Below are 26,890 nucleotides of genomic sequence, written 5' to 3' on the forward strand. Positions count from 1 at the left end.
TGTGTGCCTTTTCTTTCCCTTATTCACTTTGTTTTCTGGTGACTTAAGTTTCCTGATTCTTAATTTTTCTACCTTGTTTTACGGACTTAAACTTTTCCTATCTTAGTCACCAAGTAGCATGACATCATCTGTGTCACAGGGCATCAAGCCCTATTAGGTTTTATAACGAGTCTTGTACTGGAAGTGCTCGTGTGGGTTCAGCCTGCAGTTCATTCTGTTCTCGGCCTTTATATTAACCTTTGTTTTCTCTTTCTTGGCTGCGTAGTATCTGCTTTGGATGCTGTGTTCTGGATCTATCGATCTGTTATTTGCTGTGGCTCCACTATGAAATAAGGGTAGCAAGTGTGAAAGCTACGTAAGCCTTTAAGTGCAGAAATTTGAATTCTGCTAAATGTAACTAGAGGCATTTTAATGTGAAGTCGTCAATGTAAATTCATTAATCTATTATGAATTGGAGGCCCCTTAGGCTATTGTAAATTGATGTTCAGGATTCGAGACCCATCAAATATATAACTGTTTCAGTTACTGTTACAACTACTGAAACTGGGACATCAACGCGGAAATTATGAATTATGATACATAACTGTTCTCATTTTGAGAGTTTGATTCCCCTCGTGGTAACTGTTCTGGAAGCTTCTGCTTCTTTCCTTATGAACAAAGGTTCTATACTCCATCTCTTGAGGGACTTCAATTGTTGTTAATAATAATAATAATAATAATAATAATAATAATAATAATAATAATAATACTAATAATAATGGCTTTATGTCCCACCAACTACCATTGTGGTATTCAGAGACACTGAGATACCAGAATTTTGACCTACAGGAATTTTTACATGCCAGCTAATCTACCAATACAAGGCTGAAATATCCGAGCACCTTCAGAGAGCCAAGAACAAACACACAAACTTGAACTCAGAAGGCTATTCGGCCTGGCCTGTGTCACTGTGGTACCAATAAACAACTAGAGACAACAATAGGGATAAGAGCTCTACGACAAGAAATACCACACCATCCAAGCATGTGCCAAGAGTGAAGCTTCTCTTAGTGTGGAATCAGATGCTGAAACTGTGCTGTTCTTCAGTCAATGTTATGACATTCAGGTAAATATTAATCTCAGTCTGCTACATGACAAGTACAAAGATAGAACCAGAATTGTGCTATTGGAGCAAGTGTGAACCTTGAGCTTAGTACATGAACAAGACAGTGAAGGAATTATTAAGTCATGAAGCAGAAACTACTGATAAACTTCCTCACACCATTGTGATAAGACTGTGAACACAATGAACGTTAACCTACATCAGAAGTACAATAAGTTTACTCTTCAACTTCTGTATAAAAATTAATACCGGTACTGTACTTAGTGATTTATATTCTAAACTAACTGAAAATCAAATTTCTATGTCTGAAGCGCATTTTATCTATACCATAACTTGTCCTATACTATAAATTAATGGGCAACAGACATTACATAGGAAAGATATATTACAGCTGCAGTAAAATCTCTCAAGGAGTTATCTAAAATAACTGAGCCTATGATAATCATTCAGTTGTAAACCAAAGTTTACTTGCGTAGTCTTGTTTATTTTTCCCACTTAAAAAGAGTCAGGAATATGAGGCCAGTCATGCAAGTGATACTCACTGTGACTGACACAAACTACTTTTTTGAAAGTATGATGGAGTTGAACACTACTGATTAGTCATGTAACCAATTACCAATACTAAAGAGCTGGTTTCCATCTATGAATTTAAACCAGTTTCCAAACAGTGACCAGCTGAAGGGGAAATGTGAGAATCATCCCTTGGTTGTCATATTCAACTCATTAATAGACTCCCAGCAACCATTTCTTGATTAAGCTAGAATGAGTCTGCTTTTGTTTGTAACTTGGTGTCATTCTGTTACCACTTTTCTTCTGCAGCTGTTCCTTCAAACAGGACAAATGTTAAGATTACTCCAGTATACAGAAACAGCACAAAAATTGACTACTGCTAGAATAACAGTGTCCCTGAATGAGTTTCACTGACTGGTGGAATAATATGAGATACTCCAGAAACCATATCACAGCATTAGACAAAACAGAAAATTAAAATTCAATTATTTTTTTGGGTCAAATTATCATAGCATACGTTAAACGAGCAGTGTATATGCTACTGGCAGCAACATGTACACACTTTCAGACTTAGGCCTTCTCCATCCCCCTCAACACTTTGTTAAAAAGAAAAAGAAAAAATATATATAAGTCAGTACCGTTAATTATTAACCACGTTCTTACTTACTGACAAACCCTCATCTCAATAATTAAGAGTGCACCAATTTGTACATAATCTTGAGCTTTTCTATCTAAGCACATTCATACCTGTCAACCATAAAAATAAAAACATCGGGAGATTGTGGATACATCACTTTTCTTGGTATTCAATGCAGTAAAATCACACTGGAAACAGTACAAAATAAAAAATACGAACATATCCTCGATTCAGTAGCACATGGCAACTGTTTCGATTAGTTTCAGTTACAGATCTACCGTTCAACAGACACACACTTATGGATGGTCTATTTCTAAAGAACCTGCAGAGGACAGCTAAAAAGTGCAGTTAGATTTGCATATGTAACACAGCATAGTCAAGAGCAGTAACTACGTGTATGTGTCAAGGTATTCCCATTTTATGTTTGACTGTCTATATTTTAAAGATTTTTTGCTTTGTATCTTACCTCAACCCCTGCACAGCAAACCAAGACCATGACAACATTCCACACTATTTTTCTTTAGCACTTAATGAATCCAACACAAGGTTACTCTTGGTCCTTAATTTAGGTAGTGTCTTGCCACTCCACATGTTTTAGTAGGTTATTATTTATCACTAAAAATAATGCCATCCAAGGTACTCTTTAATTAATTTCTGCCTTTTTATTCAAAATCATTATCGTGCATTTACTCGCTAATACACACAAACAATATAACTAAACAGTACTTCCCCTCCCCTCTCCACTGAACAGAGTCATTGCCTACTGCCTTCCACTCAACCCCCTACATAACAAACCACGACTGGAGCAAGGGAATTGGTTTCAGTCCAAGCTAAGTTGTTGGGGAAAATGGATAGTTAGTAGAAGAACACATAAGTTTCTCAAAGTTACTTACGTGATTGTGGAAGACTTCTGCATTCATTACTTTTGTGCAATTTGTTCATAATATCAATTCACAATCATAGACAAGTTTACACAACGTAAACAATATTGCACATATAAACATGTATGGTTAAAAGAGATTTGACAGTAACCGAGGATGTTCTAGTAAAATAAAACACAAGTTAAATAAAATACAGTTTCATTACAGACACTTATACCTATCAGTGTTCAGTCTGCAAGCTCCAGTGAATTTACTAAAAGGCCCCACAATCCTCTACTGGTAACTACCTCTGTGGGCTCACTTACTTCCATAACTCTTACTTCTAAATTATTAGAAACCAAGTCTAACAATTACTTCCCTTCCCCTCCATGACCACATCCATTATTCTCCTAGGTAACCTATCCTCTTCCATTCCTCACATGAACCCACCAGTTCATGCATACAGCTTCATCAATCATTCCTAACATAGCCTTTAACTGCTCATTCTGAATACCCTCCTACCATGGTTCCCACCAATTTGTACCAGCATTCACTCTTGCTAATTTTATGTCTGTTACAACTTATGAATAAGATATGATAGTACATGTTTCATTCCTATGGTTTGCATCATCTTCAGCTAAAAACATATAGTAAGATATGAAAATTGGCACATGTAGATAAAAACACTTATGGTGGTGATGAAGTTAAAAATGTTCCTTCATATTAAATTAAAAAACACTAAGTCGATATTCAAATTTGTAATAAAATCTGTGTAAACTTACATGAGTGATTATAGGAGATGATATTTCCTTCAAAATACTGGAAATGATGCTACTGTTCCATATAAACTCTAAATACCGGTAACTTAAGGTTGATAATGGACTTAAAATTTAAAATACAATGACCGGGGCAAACTCCTTGAGAAAAACCGAAGTTGAATTTAATTCTAGAATAAAAAGTTTTTGAGGTGTTGTAGGGAGTCTCCCGGCCAGTCCTGCTATGCTTGCTTCCCTTATGCTGTCAGCTCAGTGTTCCAAACCAGAGGAACGAAACATGTACTAGTCTTTTAATCAATCTGACACTGATGTAAAATATATTGGAAGTGGAAAGTGTTTATAGAAGATTTTATTTGTAAACCTTGTTAAGTAGTACTTACTGTATGATCTGAAGTGTGGTGATAGAATGTTTTATTTGTATCCCATGTAACGACCTAACCTGTACAGTGTAAATATTTTGGTAACATATGGTATTTGTAACAACTAGATTTCATTTCTATATTTACTGGAACTGTCCAGAAAGGTGACATGAATTTTGGAACAGGGTGTGTTGGCCTTTGTTAGTTATGTATTCTAGAAAGTATGTTCTGACTGTTCTGGAAATGGAAGATTCGTGATCGTGTGTATTTGAGAAAGTTATTTAAACATCGCAACTGAAGTAAGAGTTGTGATTGGTGAAGCTGGGTGGCGATAGGCGGGCTCCTGCATTCTGATTGGCTACTCCAAGGCCAGGGTTCCCCTTTTAAAAGAGAGCGAGGCAGCATTTCGTGGTCTGTCTGTCTTCTATCTCTTGACTGTACGAAGTTTTGACGTCATCAGCGATGCCTCGCTACCGGGATGGGCCATTTGGGGTAAGCACTCTTGATTTCTGTTCCACCTTAAATTTCATTTAGAAATATCTAAACTTGGTGCAGAGGCCAGTTCAACTTGGTCCCACACCAAAAACACTTCTGATGCGGGGCAGAGGAAAACTAGCGTACATCAAGTGACACGGAACTACTAGAGGCAAAACCCCAAGGTAAATACATAAAACTACAATTTACATGTTTAGCAAAACAAGGAAGGGGGAATGCCTCGAAAGCAAACAGGCAAGCCCAGCTGAAAAGCTAAGGCATCTGAAATAACTGAGTGGCGAGTCTGGGTGAGGTTAGGGCAAACTCCTATATGAAAAAGCAAGCGAATATTAAATTAAATTTAAGGTGGAACAGGAATCAAGAGTGCTTACCCCAAATGGCTCATCCCGGTAGCAAGGCGTCGATGACGACTTCAAAACTTCGGACAGTCGAGAGATAGAAGATCGACAGACAGACCACGAAATGCTGCCTCGCTCTCTTTAGAAAGGGGAACCCTGGCCTTGGAGTAGCCAATCAGAACGCAGGAGCCCACCTATCGCCACCCAGCTCCACCAGTCATAACTCTTACTTCAGTCGCGATGTTTAAATAACTTTCTCGAATACACACGATCGCAGATCTTCCATTTCCAGAACAGTCAGAACATACTTTCTAGAATACATAACTAACAAAGGCCAACACACCCTGTTCCAAAATTCATGTCACCTTTCTGGACAGTTCCAGTAAATATAGAAATGAAATCTAGTTATTAAAAATACCATATGTTACCAAAATATTTACACTGTACAGGTTAGGTCATTACATGGGATACAAATAAAACATTCTATCACCACACTTCAGATCATACAGTAAGTACTACTTAACAAGGTTTACAAATAAAATCTTCTATAAACACTTTCCACTTCCAATATATTTTACACCAATGTCACAATCAACTACACTTTAAGCTAAAGTATGTTTGTAATCAATGACAAACTAGCTATAAATAAAAAGTATTGGAAGGTGGTATTCTTACTTTAACCTTAACCTTAGTTGAGTTAACGCCAATATGGGACAAAAATTATATAAGTTGTAGTGATTAGTTTAGTATAAACCCATAGTATTAACCCATGCCTCACCGCTGGATGACGGACCATCTCCTCCATGCCAGACATCATGCTGTAGACTTTACAGTAGACTGGCTAAAAAGCTTTCTTTATAAAACACTCATTGCTTATGAACAACAGTAGTGCCAAAGACAGGCACGACAGTGACACTTCGGAGTGTATATTGGAAAATTTCTTGCAGAACCTACATGTTGGCAGAAAATTGGCAAGCCTTAATTTTGGAGATTCAACTACCATAACTGAGTAAAATTTGTAAAATGTATAATAAAATAATAGCAATACTCTATATATTTAAAACACTAGGCTGATTTTTGTGAAACAAGTTTGAGAATGGCTGAACCGACAGACACTGTAAAGCATTCTGACGGAAGCTCTTGGCCTGTAGATTTGCAGTTTCTTTAAGAGCATAAACAGTTTTTTCTGTATATTTTTAAATTATTGAAGAAAAGTGTAGAATTCAGAATGCCCAAAGTGCTCGCCAGTACTTCAAGGCCACCTGGACTGTGGGAGCCCTGAGGCATACGAGAGGGTGTGTGGAAGGGGGGCAAGCATGTAAGTGCAGTCGGATGTTTTCCTGGTCACCCGTTCCAGCCTGTATTGTTTTTCAGAGAATCGCTTAGCAGTGTTGCCAATTCAGCAGTTTTCCCACTAGATCTGGAGATCAACGACAGCAGTTAGTGGATTTTTTGGCAGGCTCTAACTTATGAACAGCTGGAATCTAGCTGGAAATACCACTGCTATTAAATATGATGTTATTTGTTACTATAGTATTAACCACCCAAAATATATTTTAGTAAGCAAGACTTTGTATCTAAATGCTAATAAAAAGTCTGCATAATGATGCACCATGGCTTTATCCTTATTTTGCTGAAAATAGGAAATTTGAATCTTTCCAGTATAATACTCTGTCTAGCTCTTTGCAGCTGTAGTTCAGATGAAAGTGAAGCCACTGTGCCCCGGTGACCTGTTGACAGGTGATGACAGCACTACCCTTCTGCCAGCATACAGTACTCTAGTCTAGGGTATGTCGCCATCTAGAATGTCAAAGCGTCTGGAAGTGTGGAATGATCGCCGATTTTGCATGCTCTTCCCCTCTTGCTTGAACCAACCACCGCATACGACAATACAGAACACATCAGTAACAATTCAGGTTTCTGTGTGAGCTGATAAGCTAACCAAATCCTATAACAGTTGCAATGTTTAAGTACAGTATTACATAGTGTATATACTTTTCTGAGAACATGCCAAAACTGAGTTATCAACAGTGTTCTCCAAAGGAGTGGTTATCGGAGTGGTTGTTGAATATACCTGGTAAATTTCTCTATTTTGTGTATTTTCGAATCTATAAGCCTGCATTAACAACCATACCAGTTTCAAACTTTAAGAGACCTTTGTGCTGCTATGCAATGAGTCGTAGGAGGTCTTTTTTTCTTCTTCTGCTATTTGCTTTACGTCGCACTGACACAGATAGGTCTTATGGCAACAATGGGACAGGAAAGGCCTAGGAATAGGAAGGAAGCGGCTGTGGCCTTAATTAAGGTACATCCAGGTGTGAAAATGGGAAACCATGGAAAACCATCTTCAGGGCTGCCGACAGTGGGATTCAAACCCACTATCTCCCGGATGCGAGCTCACAGCTGCGCGCCCCTAACCGCACGGCCAACTCACCCGGTTCGTAGGAGTTAATAAATTATACTTAAATGGCATCTTGGTAAGTTTATATAGTTCACATGCCTATAACTTTTCTCCCCGTTTTTTGTTGTATAATTTAGTAATGAACGTAAACTGCGATATAATGGTAGTCATCTCATTCAATACGTAGAGTTTATATTCAACCACACCCCACTTCCAATAAACATACAGTAAAAGCTTAAAATTCTAGCAAGATTTGGAGAAAATTTGTGGGTTTTTAAGAGCTATCTCTCAAGACTGTGCTAAACACAGCTGGCAACTCTGTCGCTTAGTCGATAAGAAGCTATTCAGTGAAATGTTACTGTCTCTTTGTAGCTTCCTATATTTGCTAACTTAAAGTGGTGTCAGAGAAATGTAAAAGTCCTCTTCTCCATGCTGTAATTTTAACACTAAAGCTGTGAACTTTTCCACTCCGGTAGTTAGGAAGGTGAGTCAATACTCTGTATCAATTTACTGTCATGGAAACCCAAAAGATTGTACCTTTACTACGAGCAAACTGCTAATGTGCCAATGTTCGATTCTGATTTGGCTGACAATGTGCTCATAGCAAACTAGGAGCCTAGTGCACTGTACATTCAAAATAGGCAGAGCTATAATCCTTCAAGATAATTTAACTCCATCAGATAAAACACTTCCATTTTCTTCTCAGTGGCACCAATTTCCAATTCACTTGGCATTTTATATCACTATCAATAAAGCTTAAGGGGAAATACTGGAAAGTGTAGGTTTGAATTTAAGTCAGCCAGTTTTCAGCGATGGCATATACTGCAATGTCAAGAGTGTGAAACTTTCACATCCTTAAAGTTGCAATATTGCCAAAAAGTAATTTTACCAAAAATAATGTCTCATATATGACAATCCTTCACTGAATATTTACCCGATTGATTGTCATGTTTTGACAGGTTTCGGCTAGTAATAATAATAATGTTACTTGTTTTACGTCCCACTAACTACATTATGGTTTTTGGAGTTGCCAAGGTGGTAAAATTTTGTCCTGAGGGAGTTCTTTTGCATGCCAGTAAATCTATTTGAGAATTAAATTTTAGGCTTTCCCCTAAACTACCATTTTTCTGAATGTGAATACAATTATTTATGTCCTAGATTGTAGCGATTTATTCCCTGACATCGCCTATCGATTTTTGATAAGATACGACCACTAATAACATAAATATTTGATCATTCAATTTCAGGCCTTCCCCTAAACTACCATTTCACTCAGCGTGAATACAATTATTTATGGCCTAGATTATAGCGACTTATTCCCCGACTTTGCATACCGATTTTCATTAAATTCTCTTCAGCCGTTTTCTCGTGATGCGTGTACATACATACAGACAGAAATTACGGAAAATTAAAATGTGTATTTCCTTGTTACTGTGGACACGACTGATACAGAAATAGCATCCTTTTTAAATTTTGAACAATGTACAGACAAAACTCTTATTTTATATATATAGAAGTGATAATTGTATGTATTTACGCATCGTGCTAAAGATATGATGAACAAGATTCAAAATGTAATTGGGACTGTCACCAAATAGCCTAACGAACCCAAGAACTGTGGATTCAATACTAATCTGTTATTTTGGACATTTTCTTCTTCAATGCTTCTGACTCTCATGCCAACGGAGGCTGAACATGGACTTAAAGAGCATCCAGTGTGTCACAATTCATTTCAGCAATCCCAAAAAATGTGGTTTTGACACTAACATTCTTTGATGACTTACATGTCATCACACCTTCCCAACTGTATGGGTGCTGAGGGTGTCTTTCTTCCACAGTATTTTTCTCCAGATAGTCATACGTGTATGAAGTTTGATCGAGAGCCCAGCTGGAACATACATCCATAATCTCAGTCATTTCTTTTTCACTCCCCCCCCCAATGCCGATGGAGACATGAATGGCATCCAGACTGTCAATGTTCATCACAGCTATCCCCAAAAGTATGGATTCAACACTGATATTGGTCATTTTCGATTCTTTTTGCCGTATATTTTTAAATTATTAAAGAAATATATAGCATTCTGATTGGCCAAAGTGCTCGCCAGTACTTCAAAGCCACCTGCTGATCCACTGTCAGCCATGCGCACGACTGGAATTCTATAGGGTGCACACTCCTTTCCATCCCCCAACCATAGGGGTGTCTTACCCCCCCCCCACAGTATTTTTCTCCACACAGTAAGTCATATGTGTACCAAGCTTGACTGAAATTGCAGGTTTCCCTACAGACACCTGTCATTTTTAATCGTTTAACTTCGCCAATATCTTTACGTAAAGATGTTGCTCGTTAACTCTGTGAAATTCACTACATACAGAATGTACTGCGGGCTAGGGCAATCCTTCACCAGCAATTATTCAAGTAGTCATTTAGTGATTTCATTTTAGGATAACTCAAAGTTGACTGAAATTAGAGAACTATCACTGTCTGATGATTCACCTGCGGGAAATTCTGGAGAGAATTCCACTCCTGCATAAGGGGCAGATGGACTGGACAAAGCTGTTTTTTAGTGCACTTTAATATATAGATAATTATTACTAACCATCATTTTATTTGAATTTTTTAGCCTACATAGGACTATTTAGTTAGGTTTATGGAGGTTTTTCTTCTTTTTGTCAGCCCAATACCGTTTCATCCTTTCTGAAGGTAATTTTCTTTCTGCTTGTGGAATCACTCTTCCTATTCTCTGCTTGCTGATTTTTGTCTGTATTCTAGTGTGTTTATCTTTCAATATTTTGAGTGTATTGGTTTTGTATTTTAAATTTTCTATTGTAATATGCAACTCTCTCATGTCTTCTTTATGTTCTGTGATACATCTAATATTATTCTTACCGGTACACTTCCTCTTCCATAATTTTTCTACCGATTCTATTTTCTGGTGACTAACATAATACTAAAATATTTTGACATATTTTCTAACCCTATGTGGAGGGATGTCAGTCAGCAACAATTTTTGCAACAGTGTGCAAATGCAGCTTACAATGATGTCCTTTGTTTTGATATAAACATATGAAACTGCTCTAAATAAGCAATTTCATCACCTAGTACACGTACAATATTTCCGGTTTCCATGACAGTAAATTACATGGACAATGTTTGGACATAGGAGTGATAAGGAAAAGACCAGTAGGAAGGCCAAAATGTGAAATGGGAAGACGTAGAGGACCAGAAACTCTACTCTGATGGAAGGACATGGCGAGCGCTTGTACACCACACCTGGGAAACCACGCGTCCACAACTGACCGCTCAGTTATGTAGACTACAGTTAGGAGATGCCATATCAGAGGGTGCATGCCTGTGAGCCTTGTAGAATTTCAGTCACAGACATGGCTGGCAGCGGACCAGCAAGTGGCCTTGAAGTACTGGCAGGCACTTTGGCCAATCAGAATGCTACATTTTTCTTTAATAATTTAAAAATATACAGCAAAAAATGTCAATGCGTTTAAAGACACTCTGCAAATCTACAGGCCAAGAGCTTTCATCAGAATGCTTTACAATGTCAATCGGTTCAGCAGTTCTCTCAAATTTGCGGTAACGTAAATCAGCCTAGTGTTATAAATATATAATGATAGTAATAATATGCTTATAACTGCACACTGTTACATCTCGAGGTGTGACATATGGTTACACGCAACATTGACAACAGCTCCTACATTTGGAAAGTCTGTAGTTCAGCGGGAGAACAACCAGAGAAATACAAATTTCATATATGTAACAAATATGAACGGTATCATGAATACAGGTCAGCTAAAGAACAAGATATTCGTAAGCCATATGTATCTTATACAGCTCAACAAGACATTTCTATAGCTCTATAGTTGATAGGAGACAGCAAACAAATTGCTAACACACTCGAAAAATTGGGACCAACAAAAGTGCTACTAAGAAGAGTAGTGTCCCGTTTGAATGCTGGGGACAAACTCACATACTCGCTCCTTTTACAATACTTTTCCTAATTACAAAATCCTGAGCGAGATTTAGATGGTCATCCTGTTTGATGTGCTGAAATTTGTAATATGAAGGTACGTACAATATTTCTGTGGTAATAAACATATTATCATGAATTCTGGATAATGTATGTGCTGAGAGTTGTTAAGAGTGGGCAGACGTCCCTGCTGCAAACCATTTTAAGTCAACATACGACATAGTAATACTCATTACCACATTGATCATAGATATTTTAACCCCACATAGACCAAACACTACAATATATTTTATTTTCATCCCCATTACACATCCGGATGATCTAAACATAACATCTTTGTGATATTGTCTAATGGCTGTGATATAATAATGTACTAGCTGATGATGGTCGTGGAAGGCCGAAACAAGTACTAATGTAAATCCATTTATAATAAATAAGTATTGATAGGTGGAACATATTTCTTGTCTGTATAGTAAAACTCCAACAAAATAAAATTGTCGGAGTGTATGAGTTGAGTACCCTATGTCATGAAATAATAAATCAAAGTAATAAGTTATACTGGTTTCTTTTTTCTGTACATCGCACCGTCACAGATAGGTCTTTTGGCAACGATGGGATAGGAAAGGCCTAGGAGTGGGAAGGAAGTGGTCGTGGCCTTAATTAAGGCACAGCCCCAGCATTTGCCTGGTGTGAAAATGGGAAACCACAGAAAACCACCTTCAGGGCTGCCAACATTGGGGTTCAAACCCACCACCTCCCGAATGTAAGCTCACAGCTGCGCAACCCTAACCGCACGGCCAACTCGCCCGGTAAAGTTATATTGATTTTTGTTTCTTTTTTCCTGTATTTATCTGGCTTTCTTATCCTACACTTTCCACAGTAGACTGTCAACTGTCAAGACTGTCCTGATGAAGCTGGGAAGCAGAAACAAGATCATTGGGGCCGATAAGGAGAGAGCCAATCTATTCGAAGATGGCAGTGTGTGAAGATGTGGACATTGTCCTTTTCTCCATTTCTTTCAACGAATTGATCTGTTTATCCTATTACGTGTTCCTAACACGATATGTCACTTGTTTGTTTGTTGTTACCGGGAGAGTTGGCCGTGCGGTTAGGGGTGCGCAGCTGTGAGCTTGCATCCGGGAGATGGTGGGAACGAGCCCCACTGTCGGCAACCCTGAAGATGGTTTTCCATTTTCACACCAGGCAAATGCTGGGGCTGTACCTTAATTAAGGCCATGGCTGCTTCCTTTCCACTCCTAAGCCTTTCCTATCCCACCGTCACTATAAGATCTGTGTTGGTGTAACGTAAAACAAATTGAAAAAAAGAAGTGTTTCTTTCCTTGCTTGCTTACTTACAAAGTACTGCAATAAAAATGTAATTATTATATTCCACCCTAAACTAAAAAAACATGACTGCATATGAATACATAAGTCATTAACTTTAAAATTAATTTATGTCAGTTAATTATTACAGGACTAGGTTTCTCAGTAGGCTTTATTACGATTCAATTGGATGGCATGTTTTCTTGCCACTTATGGCCTTCCGTAGTGTTTTTCACATTTGGGCAACAACACTCTTCTCAATATAAAGAGGACGAGCTCTTAATCTTATGGAGCACGGAGACCGATCCGACTTTCAGGTTCAAGATTTCAGTATAGGCATAACAAGATTAGAAATACAGACACTTACTACCTTCCAGCTTTTTTTTTTTTTTTTTTTTTTTTTTTTTTTTTTTGCTAGTGGCTTTACGTCGCACCGACACAGATAGGTCTTATGGCAACAATGGGATAGGAAAGGCCTAGGAGTTGGAAGGAAGCGGCCGTGGCCTTAATTAAGGTACAGCCTGGTTTGAAAATGGGAAACCACAACCTTCCAGCTTAGTATGGTATGAGCACACTCAAAGTATGAAGAACACAGATATAACAAGTTAAATACTCCAGTAAATGAAAAGGATGAATATTCCATTTTAAGCATTTAATGCCTTTGCTGGCAAGACCTAGTGTTTACAGTGCACTATGTCTTATGGTATGAGCTAGAGCAATTTTGTTACTTTCTTTGACTTTGACAATATAAAAGTTAATGAGGTATGTGTGATGCTATTAATGCCATTCCTTATGCAGCCAGTCCTTACTATGGTGTGAAAAAGGTTGTTCCATATGCCTTTCAGTGAGTTTGGCACACTGATATGTAAGAGCAACTTCTGGCCAGTAAGGAAAGCAACAGGAAACTACCTCACACCTCATTTCCCTAGTACTCCTCTTCAGTGATGCCTAGGCCATCTATGACAACTAATGCTGGAGCTGTTGAGGATCCAACCATCCATTAGGCTCAGAATTGAACATAGGCCTACATACATTTGAAACTGTAAACCTTCCAGCAATTGAGGACAAGAAGGTGGCACCTCACCAAGCTCACTTTTAAGAGAACTGAATGTTCTTAAATTTTTACCACATGGATTGTTTCATTATTGAGTATAGGTTTGGCTGGTTTAAAACATGTTCCAAAGCAACTGGTTTTAAAAGAGAGAGCTGTAGATTTATTTTTAAAATTCCTGCTATTTTTACTACTTTCCAATTCTATTACTGGAACTACAATGGCATTTTAAAGTAAACAATTTTAACAGTTTACCAAGTGGCACTTGTAAGTTACATTGTTAGTCAGTGTCAGTTGTTCTAGTCAACATCTTTGTCACTTGTGTGGCAGTCTGGTTCTGAACCACTGTAGTAAGATGAGTGGTACGGGAAGAAAAAAGCTCTCATTTGAGATAAGAAATAAGAACGGAACAGAATGCAGGACAAAGGAAATTAGAAGGCCAAAAACAGAGATTGAAAAATCATACAGAAAAGTGTAAAGAAACCAACAGAAATGAAGGCATGACACTAATATAATTTTTATCTGTTATTCTACCAGTAATAGTTATTTGTTAGGTTTTCTCATCATGAATTATAAGTCAGTCCTGTCCACTACTTTAAATGTTCAATGACTTTACTTTTCCTATTACTTTAAATATTACTCTAGGAGATATAATCACATATTTCTTTGAATATTTGCCCACAGGGTCTTTCTAAGAAACAGTACATAAGCACTGAAATATTGATATTATTCTTACTTGCTATCATCCCACGCATTCTTTTGGATTTTAGTGTATTTGTGTGAATAATAACACTGTACAGTTTTATGATAAAAGAATATGGTTTATATTGAATTTCTGTATAGTTTTTCAATTTTGAGAATTTGGCAACCCTGCGCTGTAGGCAAAGAACCCTGCCATTGAAATGAGGACTTCCAAAGTTGAGTGTAACTGGCAGTAGGCCTGCCATTATAATGAAAACATCCCAACTCGAATGTGAATTTTTTAAATTTTACAAATTGCTTTACATCACACCAACACAAGAGAGGTCTTTTGGCGACTATGAGATAGGAAACGACTAGGATTGGAAAGGAAATGGCTCTGGCCATAATTAAGGTACACCCTTGGTGTGAAAATGGGAAACCACAAAAAACCATCTTCAGGGCTGCTGACAGTGGGGTTTGAACCAACTATCTCCCGAATGCAAGCTGAGCACCCAAACCACATGGCCAAATTGCTCGGTTGATTGTTATTGACTTTATGTCACACTAACTACATTTTTTAATGGTTTTTGGAGATGCCAAGGTGCCGGAATTTAGTCCCACAGGACTTCTTTTATGTGCCAGTAAATCTACAGACACGATGCGGACATATATGAGCACCTTCAAATACCACCGGACTGAGCCAGGATCAAACCTGGCAAGTTGCGGTTAGAAGGCCAGCGCCTCAACCGTCTGAGCCACTCAGCCTGGCACTCTGTTGATTGTGACTGGCAGCAGGCAAGCAGGGCCTACCATCATAATGGAAACTTCCTAACTCAATTGCAACTGGCAGTATGAAATGGGGCCTGTCATTATAATGAAAACTCTCCAATTCGAATGTGACTGGAAGTAGACCTACCATTGCAATGAAGACTTCCAAAATTGATTGTGACTGGCAGTAGACAAAGGGGCCTACCACTACAATGAAAACTTTACACAAGAAACGATGCATGGCGAACTCATCCTGGTGTTTCTCAGGTAACGCTAAGAGCATTGCAATATAATAAAATCTTACTCACAACCTGTATAGTATTTTGCCTAGAATTCTGCACACAACGTAGAATTCCATAGCGAAGCACAGGTACATAAGCCAGTATAATATACCGGGTCTTTTTTGGCTCTGTGCGAGCGGCCAGGGTGCTACAAAGAAAGGCGATAGCACGGCTGGGCGATTCATTTGCCGAGAGATATATTGCTTCATGTCCAGCTAATGAGATCTAATGCAGTAGGGATTAAGAGATAAGTCCCACGTCTTTACCGCAATAGTTTTGTTTTTTTGTTTTTTTGCTAGGGGCTTTACGTCGCACCGACACAGATAGGTCTTATGGCGACGACGGGATAAGAAAGGCCTAGGAGTTGGAAGGAAGCGGCCGTGGCCTTAATCAAGGTACAGCCCCAGCATTTGCCTGGTGTGAAAATGGGAAACCACGGAAAACCATCTTCAGGGCTGCCGATAGTGGGATTTGAACCTACTATCTCCCAGATGCAAGTTCACAGCCGCGCGCCTCTATGCGCACGGCCAACTCGCCCGGTATAGTTTAGTTTAACATCTGTGGTACCGATAGTGTGTTCAATGTGTAAGCTTTGAAATAGTGTAGTTTCTGTGCGAGTACAAAAGTGATCAACTGTTTAATAAGTGATGTATACAGTAAAACAGCATGTATTCATTGTGTTGTACTATACAAAGCATTTTTTTGTTAGAGTGCCGCTTTCGATCTATTCGCAAATTTTCTGGCAACCTCCCTCCCCATAGGAATAGAGTACGTAATTTAGTGAGGAAGTTATGCACCACCGGTCCATTCTTAACAAGAAAACAAACAGGAGATGAACTGTTTTAACAGATGAAAAGCTTGATGACACGGGAATTATCTTAGAAAGAACTCCAACAAAATCAGACTTGTCTCGCTGTACAAGCTAATGTGTCATCTTCTGCCCATAAAGCAAAAAAAGAAAACTGTTTTAGAAGCCAAACCGTACAAACCAACCGCTGCCAGACATTTCAGATGTGACAGTTTCGCTAGGGTTTGGTACTGTAACTGGTTGCTTCAGTCCGTTCACGAATGGCATGTTGACCCTGACCTTTTAATTTTTTAGTTATGAGGTATGTTTGCAATATGTGGCTATATAAATAGTCAAAACAATCACAACTTGAAAGCAGAAAATCCCCACCAGCTGCATGTCCGCCCACTTCATGACGTAAAGATAGGAGTTCGGTGCACAACAAGTGCTCACAGAATTATAGGGCCTATATTTTTCCACGAAAACATAGTTGTTTTGTTGTCCAATGTATGTACGTATATATATATACACCTCATTCTCACGCCATTCTTTCAAGAGCTGATGGAAGAAGGAGTAATGGTGACTTCATGCAAGATAATGCGGCAGCACACACTGCTAACCGGTCTTTGGAGATAATTGCAGGTTATAAATTTTTTTTTCATTTTTTTTGGTCCGTATTGAAGATCTACTTGTGATATAAATTCTTATAATACCAAGTACAAATATGTTTAATGTTCCAAATATGACAGTAGGCAAATTTATTTTAATGTATGTTAGTAACTAGAATATATAATTGGCCAAGAAAAACCATATGCCCTTAAGGTCTAAGCAGTTGTAAAAATTTTTTTAAGAGATGATTTTAATTGAACTAGATGCTTAATCAGCATTTTGCAACAACTATAAGGACTTGACAACATTTTAACTATTCATATCCAAAAGATTGTACAGTGTTAACAAATTATAATATGTCGCATAAGAAATATGCTAGTGATTTCAATGAAAAGTTTTATGGTGTACACCAAATTACAAAATAATTTAAGACTATGGTTCAATTTGTATGCACATATATTTTAAAATTATGTTAATATTGATTTGTATAAAGCCTTGTAACAATTTCTGTTTGGCTGATGATGGCAAACACAAATGCCTAAACCGGTCCCAATGTTGAAATCTAATAAATACGTGATGTATTTAATGACATCACACTGTTGTAGTATTGAATAGGTGGAAACAATTACCCTCACTCCTTAAATTATACCAGCTAGCGACCGAGTGTCATTGTGCCAGCTGTGCCGTGCTCTGATCAAAGCTAAAAAAAGACCCTGTATTAACAAGAACTGACTAAATATACAGACACATTCAATTATAACAGTAAAAATATACACCATGTACCCCAATGCTTGTAGCATTATTAGGAAATAGAGTTTATGCACATCTTACTTGGAATTCCTTTTAGAGGAGAGATGTGTTCAGTCTGATGTCCAGGAACCCAGCATCCCTCCCCCAGAAGTACATTTACTTTTATAACATAATAAAGATCACCAATCACCATTGTCCTTTGCTGAAGTAGCTACTTTCATCGTTACTGGCCAACGTAAAGCGGGATGTGACGTCATTCCCATCAATCATGATAATTAGATTTTTACCAACCCAGTCAGAATGAAAGAAACTTGCCAAGTTGGGGTCAGAAGGCCAGTGCCTCAACCGCCTGAGCCACTCAGCCCGGCATTAAAGGAAAGAATGTGGAATACAGGACAGGAATAATTTTATATAAAACTTACCTTAATGTAGTAGAGGTGACAGCGCTGCAGCTGCATTACAGAATTTGTGCAATTAAGAAAGAAGTACGAGAAAGAAAAAAAAGGAGTACAAATATATACCGTGTACCCAAAGTTGTAATTCTGGTTTCCACCACTAGCCCGCATAGAATGTGCCGCTATTGCCCTAACCCAACACTAATCAGTGCAGACCAATGGTATTTGCACAGAGAACTAGATGTCTAAGGCCTCTTCGCAGCTCTGACCTGGGGGCTTATGCCCCCAGACCCCCATTGCTTGTTCCCATATCACTGGACTTGTCCAGCCCCTACCCTAACCTAACCAGTCTAGACAATGGTGTCTGCATAGGAAACCAGAGGCCTAATTATAATCTATTAGCTTCATTATCCATATTGATGATTCTAATAATAGCATACATAAAGATAGGACCTTTACACCTAATAAATATATAAAGAAATAAAAATAAGAAATAAATGTACTGATCAGCTGGAAAGTTCATCTATATATATAAAATAGCTTGTCCTGACTGACTGACTGACTGACTGACTGACTGACTGATTCATCATCGCCGAGCCAAAACTACTGGACATAAAGAAATGAAATTTTGGGGATATATTCATATCATGATGTAGGTGCTCGCTAAGAGAGGATTTTTGGATATTCCTTCGGTAAGGGGGTGAAAATGGGGGTGAAATTTTAAAATGAGTGTATCTATATCTCAAAACTTTAAAAGTTTACAGATGTAAAAATTGGTATCTAGAATCTTCTTTAAAATTAAGGAAACGCGTATTTTTTTGTTTTCAGAAAATCCCAATATGAGGGATGAAAAAGGGTGAAAATGGGGGGAAATGGGTTGAATGCCTTTAATCAGATACCGGTACATATATCTCAGAAACTGAAGATATTACAGACCTGAAAATTGGTACTTATGATCTCTTTTAAAAATAAAGAAGCACGTATTTTTTGTTTTTGTAAAATCCAATTAATGGGAGGGTGAAAAGGGGGGGGGGGAATTTTTAAAATGAGTGAATCTATATCTCCAAACTTTTAAAGTTTGCAGATGTAAAAATTGGTATTTAGAATCTTCATTAAAAATAAAGAAACACATATTTCTTTGTTTTCGGAAAATCGCAATAGGAGGAGTGAAAAGGGGTGAAAAATGGGTTGAATGCCTTTAATGAGGCTACTTATATATCTCAGAAACTGAAGATATTATAGACCTGAAAATTGGTGTTTGGGATCTCCTTTAAAAATAAAGAAACACGTATTTTTCTTTTTGTGGAAAATCCAATTAATGGGGGGGGGGGGTGAAAAGGGGTGATTTTTTAAAATGAGTGTAGCTATATCTCAAAACTTTTAAAGTTTATAGATGTAAAAATTGGTATTTAGAATCTCCTTTAAAAATAAAGAAACACGTATTCTTTTGTTTTCGGAAAATCCCAATAGGAAGGGTGTAAAAGGGTGAATAATGGGTTGAATGCCTTTCATGAGGCTACTTATATTTCAGAACCTGAAGATATTACAGACCTGAAAATTGGTATTTTGGATCTACTTTAAAAGTAAAGAAACACGTATTTTTTCGTTTTTGGAAAATCCAAATATTGAGGGGTGAAAAGGGGGGGTGAATTTTTTAAAATGAGTGTGTCTACATCTTAAAACTTTAAAATTTACAGATATAAAAATTGGTAGTTAGAATCTCCTCTAAAAATAATGGAACACATTTTTTTTTGTTTACTGTAAATCCTAATAGGAGGGGTGTAAAAGGGTGAAGAATGGGTTGAATGCCTTAATTGAGGATACACATATCTCAGAAACTAAAGATATTACAGAACTGATAATTTGCACATGGGATCTCCTTTAAAAATTAAGAAACACGTATTTTTTAGTTTTTGGAAAAGCCAATTAATGGCGGTTAAACAGGAGTGACAAATTGGGGTGAATTTTTTGAAAGACTATATCTACAGAATATCTTGGAAACGTAAAATGTTACAGACGTAAAGAGTGGGTGTAAATCTCCTGTAAATGTAAAGAAATATAGGTGATTTGTTTTTGGAAACTCCACTTAAGGGGAACTTAAAAGGGGTGAAATTTTAAAATGAGAATATTTACAGTATCTAAAAAAACTTAACATGTTACAGAAGTGAAAAATGGTATTTTTTATCTCTATTAAACATAAGGAAACGTGTACTTTTAGTTTTCGAAAATACCACTTGGGTGGAGGGGGGGGGGGGGGGGGGCGAGTAAAGGTGACTGAAAATGGTGATGAATTCTTTTAATTAGGCTACTGATACCTCAAAAATGAAGATGTTACAGACGTGAAATTTGATATTTACAATCTGCTTTAAAAGTAAAGAAACACGTATTCTCGGAAAATCCAATGAAGGGGGAGGGGGGGGGTGTGAAAGAATTGAAAAATTAATTGACTGAATTGTATGAGAATACATACATCTAATAAAAACTAAAGTTGTTACAGACGAGAAAATTCTTATTTGGACCTCCTTTAAAAACAAAGAAGAACGCGTTTTGGTGGGGAAACCATCTTGGAAGGCGGGAGTGTAAAGGAGTTGAATTCCTTTCATGAGGACACATAAATCGAAAACTGAAGAAGTTAGAGTCGTGATAATTGGTATTTAGAAGATCCTTTACTATTAAAGAAACAAGTATTATTTGCGGGAAAATTCACTTAAGAGGGGGGGATTATTGTGAAATGAAGTGAAAAAAAGTGAATTATTTTTATGGGGATACTTATATCTCAAAACTGAAGGTAATAGACGTGAACATTGGTGTTTGGAATCTCCCTTAAACATAAAGAAACAAGCATTCTTTTAATTTTTTATGGTTGGGGGGGGGGGTGGCGGTAAATAAACTTAACTTCGGTGGGGTGTAGAAGGAGGTGAGACCAATTGATTTTACTGTTATTAATGTACTTATAAGGATCCTCCGTTGCTCAGGCGGCAGCGCGCTGGCCTCTCACAGCTGGGTTCCGTGGTTCAAATCCCGGTCACTCCATGTGGCATTCATGCTGGACAAAACGGAGGCGGGACAGGTTTTTCTCCGGATACTCCGGTTTTCCCTGTCATCGGCCATTCCAGCAACACATAATAATAATAATAATAATAATAATAATATTCCGGACCGTCGTCAAATGTGCGGACCGCGCTGGAAACGGCTCCTGGACGGGTAATGACTAAGAATGCAGTCCGGCCGCGGGTTCAGTGCCGCCAAGGCACCCAATATGACACCACGCCGGATCTCCTGAAGGATTTTATCCATATTAAAAATATTATAGGAAAAGATGGCAAAGATTTACGGACCCAACTCACCGGCAGGAATACCTGAGCCTAGCCCGGGAAGTACGAAATCGATTGCTGGAAAGGAAGATTTAAAAGTGGGAGGAAACGTGCCGTAAAATCATAGAAAACCAGTCAGATCGGGAATTTTGGTGGATTCTCGCAGCAAACGAGTCAGATCGCGAATTTCGGCGGATTATATATCTATTACAATAAGCATTCAATTATACATTTCAGTATAATACCGTAGCGAAGCACGGGTATTTTGCTAGTATCTTTATATTTGCAATTACCAGAGGCCTAAGACTGCTTCATGGCTCTAACCTGTGGGCTTAAGCCTCCAGACCCCTTTTCTTTGTCTCCATATCTCAGGTCTTGTCCAAGCCCTATCCTAACCATCCAGACCAATTGTGTTTACACAAGATACCCTCCATATCAATTACATAAACTGAACTCAAATGTCCGGTTACTGTAACTTCCATTCTATCCTCTTCTCCTTGGGCTTACACCCCCAGACCCCCTTTCTTTCTTAGCAGATCATTTGTCTTCTCAACATCATACCATAACCTATCCAAATATATTGTCCATGCTTTTCTCCTCCTTATCTTAGTTCCTAAATAGAGAGGTTTTCAGCCTTGTGGACTGCCTGACCACGTCCTCTGCGAGAAGTAAACAAAAGACAGGCATTCCGCGCATAGATGTTACTGACAAGTGGTGACCCAAGGCACTAATATTAGGGTACATGGGCTAAAGTACTAATAATTGTTTTTTTTTTTTTTTTTTCCCCATACCCTAGCGCTGCTTCAAGTGACCACAATCACCACCTTATGACGAATGAAGGAAAAAAAAACATCTTGATGGATAATAAATAGGTACACTCACAACATGGTGAATGATACAAAGATGGTGTAAAATAGATGGATGTAAAGTAATTGGACTGCTGAATTTCTTTTTTGTTGAAACAGCAATCTCAGAACAAAACAAACTGTATTTTGATATGCTGATCAAGGAGAATTTGCCTCCATGATCCACGTCTCTCCAAATTCTATGGAAGCGATGTGAATGTGTTAGGTGATGGTCTACGGCTAGTTCATTGCCTCAATCTCTCAAAGTAAGTCTACAGAAACAATTTACAAACTGCTGAGGCTGTAGACAATGAAATCAGGAGTGTGATCCATGACATCACTTTTTTTTTCCCTTACAAGTTGCTTTACATTGCACCGACACAGGTCTGTCTTGTGGCGGCAATGGGATAGGAAAACGCTAGGAGTGGGAAGGAAGTGGCAGTGGCCTTCGTTAAGGTACAGCCCCAGCATTTGCTTGGTGTGAAATTGGGAAACCACAGAAAAACAATTTCAGTGCTGCCGACAGTGGGATTCGAACCTACTATCTTCCGAATGTAAGCTCACAGCTGCGCGCCCCTGACTGCACGGCCAACTCACTCGGTCATGACATTACCGAAGTCGAGTTATGAATGATCCAGAACTTATATCGTAAATACACACTGTGCTTGAATGGTCATCACTCAGAACATTTAGTTATTATGACATTTAAATGAAATATAGGTATTTATTAATTACTGTCAATCAATCAATCAATCAATCACTACTGATCTGCATTTAGGGCAGTCGCCCAGTTGGCGGATTCCCTATCTGTTGTTTCCCTAGCCTTTTCTTAAACGATCGCAAAGAAATTGGAAAATTATTGAATATTTCCCTTGGTAAGTTATTCCAATCCCTAACTCCCCTTCCTATAAATGAATATTTGCCCCAATATGTCCTCTTGAATTCCAACTTTATCTTCATATTGTGATCTTTCCTACTTTTAAAGACACCACTCAAACTTAATTCATCTACTGATGTCCTCCCACGCCATCTCTCCTCTGACAGCTCGGAACATACCATTTAGAATGGAATTGCTAGGCGGGCAATAATCCCATTGTGGAGATTTATCTCCCGTATGCAGTTATCAGACTGTGCCTCTTATAAGGCTTCTGATAAGTTCACCTGCATACACCCCAGCGTCAGTGGGTGGGGTCTGACACATCCCGCTCTGATGAGTCTAGTGTCTGACCTAAGACGAAATGCTGGTTTAATAGAGCAAACGCCTGAAAAGCCTTATATCTGACATTTTTGACATACCACTTAATCGAGCAGCTCGTCTCCTTTCTCCCAAATCTTCCCAGCCCAAACTTTAAAACATTTTTGTAACGCTACTCTTTTGTTGGAAATCACCCAGAACAAATCGAGCTGCTTTTCTTTGGATTTTTTTCCAGTTCTTGAATAAAGTAATCCTGGTGAGGGTCCCATACACTGGAACCATACTGTAGTTGGGGTCTTACCAGAAACTTATATGCTCTCTCCTTTACATCCTTACTAAAACCACTAAATACCCTCATAACCATGTGCAGAGATCTGTACCCTTTATTAACGATCATATTTATGTGATTACCCCAATGAAGGTCTTTTCTAATATTAACACCTAGGTACTTACAATGATCCCTAAAAGGAACTTTCACTCCATCAACACAGTAATTAAAACTGAGAGAACTTTTCCTATTTGTGAAACTCACAACCTGACTTTTAACTCCGTTTATCTCTCGTGCCATTGCCTACTATCCATCTCAGAACATTATAGAGGTCATTTCGCACTTTCTCACAATCTTGTAACTTATTTATTACTCTGTACAGAATAACGTCATCTGCAAACAGCCTTATCTCTGATTCCACTTCTTTACACATATCATTGATATTTCACTTCATTCATACTTTCATTTTGCTAATGAAGAATACCAAGAATATTGGGAGGGAAAGATTTGTGCGTGGGGGGAGGCAGCTTGCACTTTCCACCAGTATTTTAGCTACGCTGAACATCTTGGAGGCAGCCTATGGTTTCAACCAACATTTCAGCTACAATTAACATTATGTCTTGTGTTCATGGTTGTAGGCTCAAATCATAACAGTCAATATTTGTGTGTTTAAATGCGAACGACTCGTGTCATGAAGGCCTACAATCAAATATCTTAAAATAATATGATGAACATGGTTTTAAAAGCATAATGTTATAATTATTATTAAGACAACAATTAATTGTACCTTTCAATCTCCTGTTGACCACCCAAATTGGTAACAGCAGCTATGTACTTCATGATGATCTTTGATGACTCTGTTTTACCACTCCCACTCTCTCCACTTATCACAATACAAGTGTCCCGGCCTTGCTGTTTCATCTGTCTATGAGCAGCATCAGCAATAGCAAAAATATGTGGAGGATTCTCAAAAATTTCTCGACCTACAAAAATTTAATAGCTTGATTACAAATAGTACAGAATTCCATTTTTGATATGAAATAATAGTTCATGGGTCAGAATACGCAAGTATGTCATAGCACACCTTTGTATTGCTGAATCACTGGGTTGCCATAGATGTTCACCGTCTTGTAGGGGTTAACTGACACACATACTTCTCCAATGTATGTGTATATTTTCCCACCGGTAAACCTGCAATTAGAAACTACACTTAGTAGGGTACAATTGCAGTACAATAAACAAAACAAATGAAGGGAAATTTACATCAAATTAATTAAGTCTATAAGAAAAACGCCTATATACAACTGAATATAGGCTAAAAAAAAATGTCTAACACTGGATAAGAACTCCAAATGGCATTACTATATTTCAGAAGTGATGTCATGTTTAGTCAGAGTTTAGACTATCTATGAGTCATCCATCCAAGGCGGCATGAATACTCCTACATGGTTAGGAATCGAAATGAACATAAAAAAACACGTATAAAAATTTTAGGTGTTTAAAAAACAAAGATGTATGAATGTAGAAAACCGGGCAAGTATTCTTGCAAAATATTACTTTAAAAATATACACCAAGTTTGGTTAAAAGTTAGCCACGCCCTCTTGAGAACTAGCGCAATTTTCTCGTAATAAACAACACATTTCTCTGCAGTACAATTCTTGTAGACAAAATAATAATATTGCTTAACACTCTTACCTTCTTTTGAGGTTATCCATAAACTTTTCCATGGAGATTTCATCCAAGAGAACGAAATCTCCAATTCCCACCTCATCTTGAGTAGCCATGACAAACACACACACAACCGACGGTCGTTTCTAACTCAAATGATAATAAAACAAAGTAACAGCTGTCTTAAATAGCTTTCAAATTTAACAATGTTGGTAACACCGTCCAAGAGTATTCCATGATTCTACATGTCCAAAGACTACTTCAACTGTGAAGAACTATTCGTACGAAGTAGTGAAGTGTCATAACATAACTAGGTTACAGTTGCAGCAATACTCCATAGCGAGAGAGAGAGAGAGAGAGAGAGAGAGAGAGAGAGAGAGAGAGAGAGAGAGAGAGAGAGAGAGAGAGAGAGAGAGAGAGAGAGAGTGCCACTTTGCGAGATATCGCAAGACATTGTTTAACAGTGCACCTAGCGGGACGGTTTGAAACTGATTGTAGTAGTAATTATAATAATCATTTTATTGCGGACAATGTGCAATAAAAATTAAATATAATAACCTGACGACTAACGCACTCTGCATAAGTGTTAGTTCATGATAAACTCACTAATCGAACAGGATCTCGAGGAACACTTCTGGATATGATATCTTTCACATACTTGGTCACATAGCCTACCCACACAGTTTGGTTCACGAAATACTTTGTTTTTACACATCTTTTGATGTGGAATCCATGCACAGCCAATCTCGTAACTATATGTCACAGTTGCTAGTTCGTTTCTGTCCATTTCCAATTCGGCATGGCCTCCGTTGAGTAGAAGTCTTCCCAAATGTCCCTTTATTTCTCTAATTTATGTATCAATTTATCATATGCTGCACCTCCTAGTAAAATAAGATTTTATCACAGGTCATCAGTCTGGAAAGTTTCTCTCGCGAGCTCATATACAAGTTGAGATCTTGTAGTCTTTGATACACTCAGGACTCGCTTCAGGCACTTGGATTTTATCATTTCCTGATCTTCTAATTGCTGCATATTCAGACATTCTCCTATGATCTCAAGCCCGTAGGTTAACATTGGTAGCACTCTTACTCGAAAGAGCACTATGACTGTCTCTACTGCAATTTGTGCGATATTCTCAATGCCATTCATCGCTTTCAGAGCTGCAATCATTCTAGTTCTTACAAGGCTCCTGAAACTGCTGCATGTGGTCTGCACGGTTACACTTGGGTATCTGAAACTGAGTGTAGTAGTACCACCGCTGACTGGATCCTCTCATACTGCTTACACTACGACACTAGTTTAACACAAGAAAGCGCTAATACCAATATTTCTTCAAATCGCCATAACAGAGCAGCAGTAGATGAACAATCTATGCGGTAAATTTGAATGTTGCATTGTGTTATTAATGCATCTACCGTATGTGTGAAAAACTGAGTTATTTCGTACAAAAAGTAAACAAACCTGTTCCGTTTGTGTAAGTGATATACTCTGCAGGG

At 38.0% G+C, this 26,890-nt stretch overlaps 1 protein-coding gene across 1 annotated transcript in view; it reads right to left on the minus strand.

Moving 5' to 3' along the window:
• The window catches only part of Myo31DF (Unconventional myosin ID), a 315,587-nt gene extending 290,048 nt beyond the window's left edge, over positions 1–25,539 (minus strand). The window contains exons 1-3 of the mRNA XM_067142074.2: positions 25,422–25,539; positions 24,810–24,916; positions 24,513–24,708 (exon numbers count right to left, since the gene is read on the minus strand). Of these exons, the coding sequence (XP_066998175.2) occupies positions 24,513–24,708; positions 24,810–24,916; positions 25,422–25,510 (392 nt within the window). The 5' untranslated portion in view covers positions 25,511–25,539. The remainder of the gene's footprint in view (positions 1–24,512; positions 24,709–24,809; positions 24,917–25,421) is intronic.
• Between the last annotated feature and the right edge of the window lie 1,351 nt (positions 25,540–26,890).

The sequence above is a fragment of the Anabrus simplex genome, chromosome 2 (assembly GCF_040414725.1).
Source record: "Anabrus simplex isolate iqAnaSimp1 chromosome 2, ASM4041472v1, whole genome shotgun sequence".
Taxonomy (NCBI): Eukaryota; Metazoa; Arthropoda; class Insecta; order Orthoptera; family Tettigoniidae; genus Anabrus; species Anabrus simplex.